Below are 2,284 nucleotides of genomic sequence, written 5' to 3'. Positions count from 1 at the left end.
TAATCGTGCACCCCTACCCGTTGCCATAGCACCTGTTTTATAACCATCTGTCTGTGTCCCTTTTGTGCCCATATATGGAGAACTCTGTATCTGTCTGTCTGCCTGTGAAGAGTACAAACTTGACTGTGAAAAGTGGACTATTGGTTAAGTAATCAAATGGCAGGTGTGCAGGGGTTGCCATGGCAATCCAAAAGCTGGACATAGGAGGCCATAGCAGCCCCTCAAAAGTGAGGGGCGCTCTTATCATCGTACATCACGTTCGGTGCTCAGCCAATCAAATCATCACAAATATCATTCCGGCCAATCACTTCATGGCGTCTTCACTTTTCTGACCTCACTTTTTTTTTAATCCTCAATATGTACTTTGCTGCAGCCAATCAAACCATCGCTGTGGAGGTGATCAGCCAATCACAAGCCAATTGTGTTCACAAACCCACAAAACTGGGCATAGGATTAGGAGGGGCTCGTAAAAAAAAAAGAAAAGGCGAGCTGAAATAGATTAAACAAGTTGTTTTCAACCAGTGGTCCGGGGACCACCAGTGGTCCTTGAGGAGGTTCCAGGTGGTCCACATGCAGCTAAATGATGGAGAGTTGGTAACCAAATGCACCCTTATATATCTTTAACTCTCAAGAAAGAGTTAAATTATTGATAAAAGAGAGGCTAAATGTCATCAAATGGTGGTCCGTGGCTCAAATGGGTCCGAGAGGCTAAATGTCATCAAATGGTGGTCCGTGGCTCAAATGGGTCTGAGAGGCTAAATGTCATCAGATGGTGGTCCGTGGCTCAAATGGGTCTGAGAGGCTAAATGTTATCAGATGGTGGTCCGTGGCTCAAATGGGTCTGAGAGGCTAAATGTCATCAGATGGTGGTCCGTGGCTCAAATGGATCTGAGAGGCTAAATGTCATCAGATGGTGGTCCGTGGCTCAGATGGGTCTGAGAGGCTAAATGTCATCAGATGGTGGTCCGTGGCTCAAATGGGTCTGAGAGGCTAAATGTCATCAGATGGTGGTCCGTGGCTCAAATGGGTCTGAGAGGCTAAATGTCATCAAATGGTGGTCCGTGGCTCAAATGGGTCTGAGAGGCTAAATGTCATCAGATGGTGGTCCGTGGCTCAAATGGGTCTGAGAGGCTAAATGTCATCAGATGGTGGTCCGTGGCTCAGATGGGTCTGAGAGGCTAAATGTCATCAGATGGTGGTCCGTGGCTCAGATGGGTCTGAGAGGCTAAATGTCATCAGATGGTGGTCCGTGGCTCAAATGGGTCTGAGAGGCTAAATGTCATCAAATGGTGGTCCGTGGCTCAAATGGGTCTGAGAGGCTAAATGTCATCAGATGGGGTCTGTGGCTCAAATGGGTCTGAGAGGCTAAATGTCATAATGGTGGTCCGTGGCTCAAATGGGTCTGAGAGGCTAAATGTCATCAGATGGTGGTCCGTGGCTCAAATGGGTCTGAGAGGCTAAATGTCATCAGATGGTGGTCCGTGGCTCAAATGGGTCTGAGAGGCTAAATGTCATCAAATGGTGGTCCGTGGCTCAAATGGGTCTGAGAGGCTAAATGTCATCAAATGGTGGTCCGTGGCTCAAATGGGTCTGAGAGGCTAAATGTCATCAGATGGTGGTCCGTGGCTCAAATGGGTCTGAGAGGCTAAATGTCATCAAATGGTGGTCCGTGGCTCAGATGCTGAATAAATATATACATAAATAATGGATCTTGTGAAAATGGTTGAATGAAAACCATGGAATCCTTTCCTTTCCTTTCCTTTGTGTCCTTTCCTATCTCCTTTGTGTCCTTTCCTATATACTTTCATCTGTGCTTCAGTAGTTCTGCTTAATTGATTGATTGACATTTGTATTCCACATATTATGGGTACATTTCAATATGAAAGCACAAGTCGATACAAAAACCGCTACTTTGAGGACGAAACCAATGCATGAAATGCACTTGTTTAATTGCATCATAGGGTCCTCCATGTTCAATTAATCAAAACCGGTATAGCTCTTATCATTCATTCATTATTCATTGTGCGAACGGCCGAGGAGGATTTTCGTACGAGAACACTTTTCGTGTCTCTCTCTCTCTGTGTGTGTGTGTGTGTGTGTGTGTGTGTGTGTGTGTGTGTGTGTGTGTGTGTGTGTGTGTGTGTGTGTGTGTGTGTACGGCGACACATGTCTCTGTTCTCCACGGTGAGCCCCACCCGGACTACAGACACAGACAGTCACTGACGCGCACGGTGCGCGTGGTGCGCGCCCACACACACAGCACCGGTCGGTCCGTGCGCGTCAT

General features: G+C 47.0%; 1 protein-coding gene across 1 annotated transcript in view; it reads right to left on the bottom strand.

Annotated features, from left to right (window-relative positions):
* Positions 1-2,284, bottom strand: part of LOC306917156 (fibroblast growth factor 14-like) — a gene marked incomplete at both ends in the record, with an annotated part of 6,591 nt that extends 4,307 nt beyond the window's left edge. Inside the window, one exon of the mRNA XM_079495289.1 lies at positions 2,225-2,284. Within this exon, the coding sequence (XP_079351415.1) occupies positions 2,225-2,284 (60 nt within the window). The remainder of the gene's footprint in view (positions 1-2,224) is intronic.

This window comes from Electrona antarctica (assembly GCF_951216825.1).
Source record: "Electrona antarctica genome assembly, chromosome: 24".
Lineage (NCBI taxonomy): Eukaryota > Metazoa > Chordata > Actinopteri > Myctophiformes > Myctophidae > Electrona > Electrona antarctica.
This window is presented reverse-complemented; position numbering and strand designations above follow the sequence as displayed.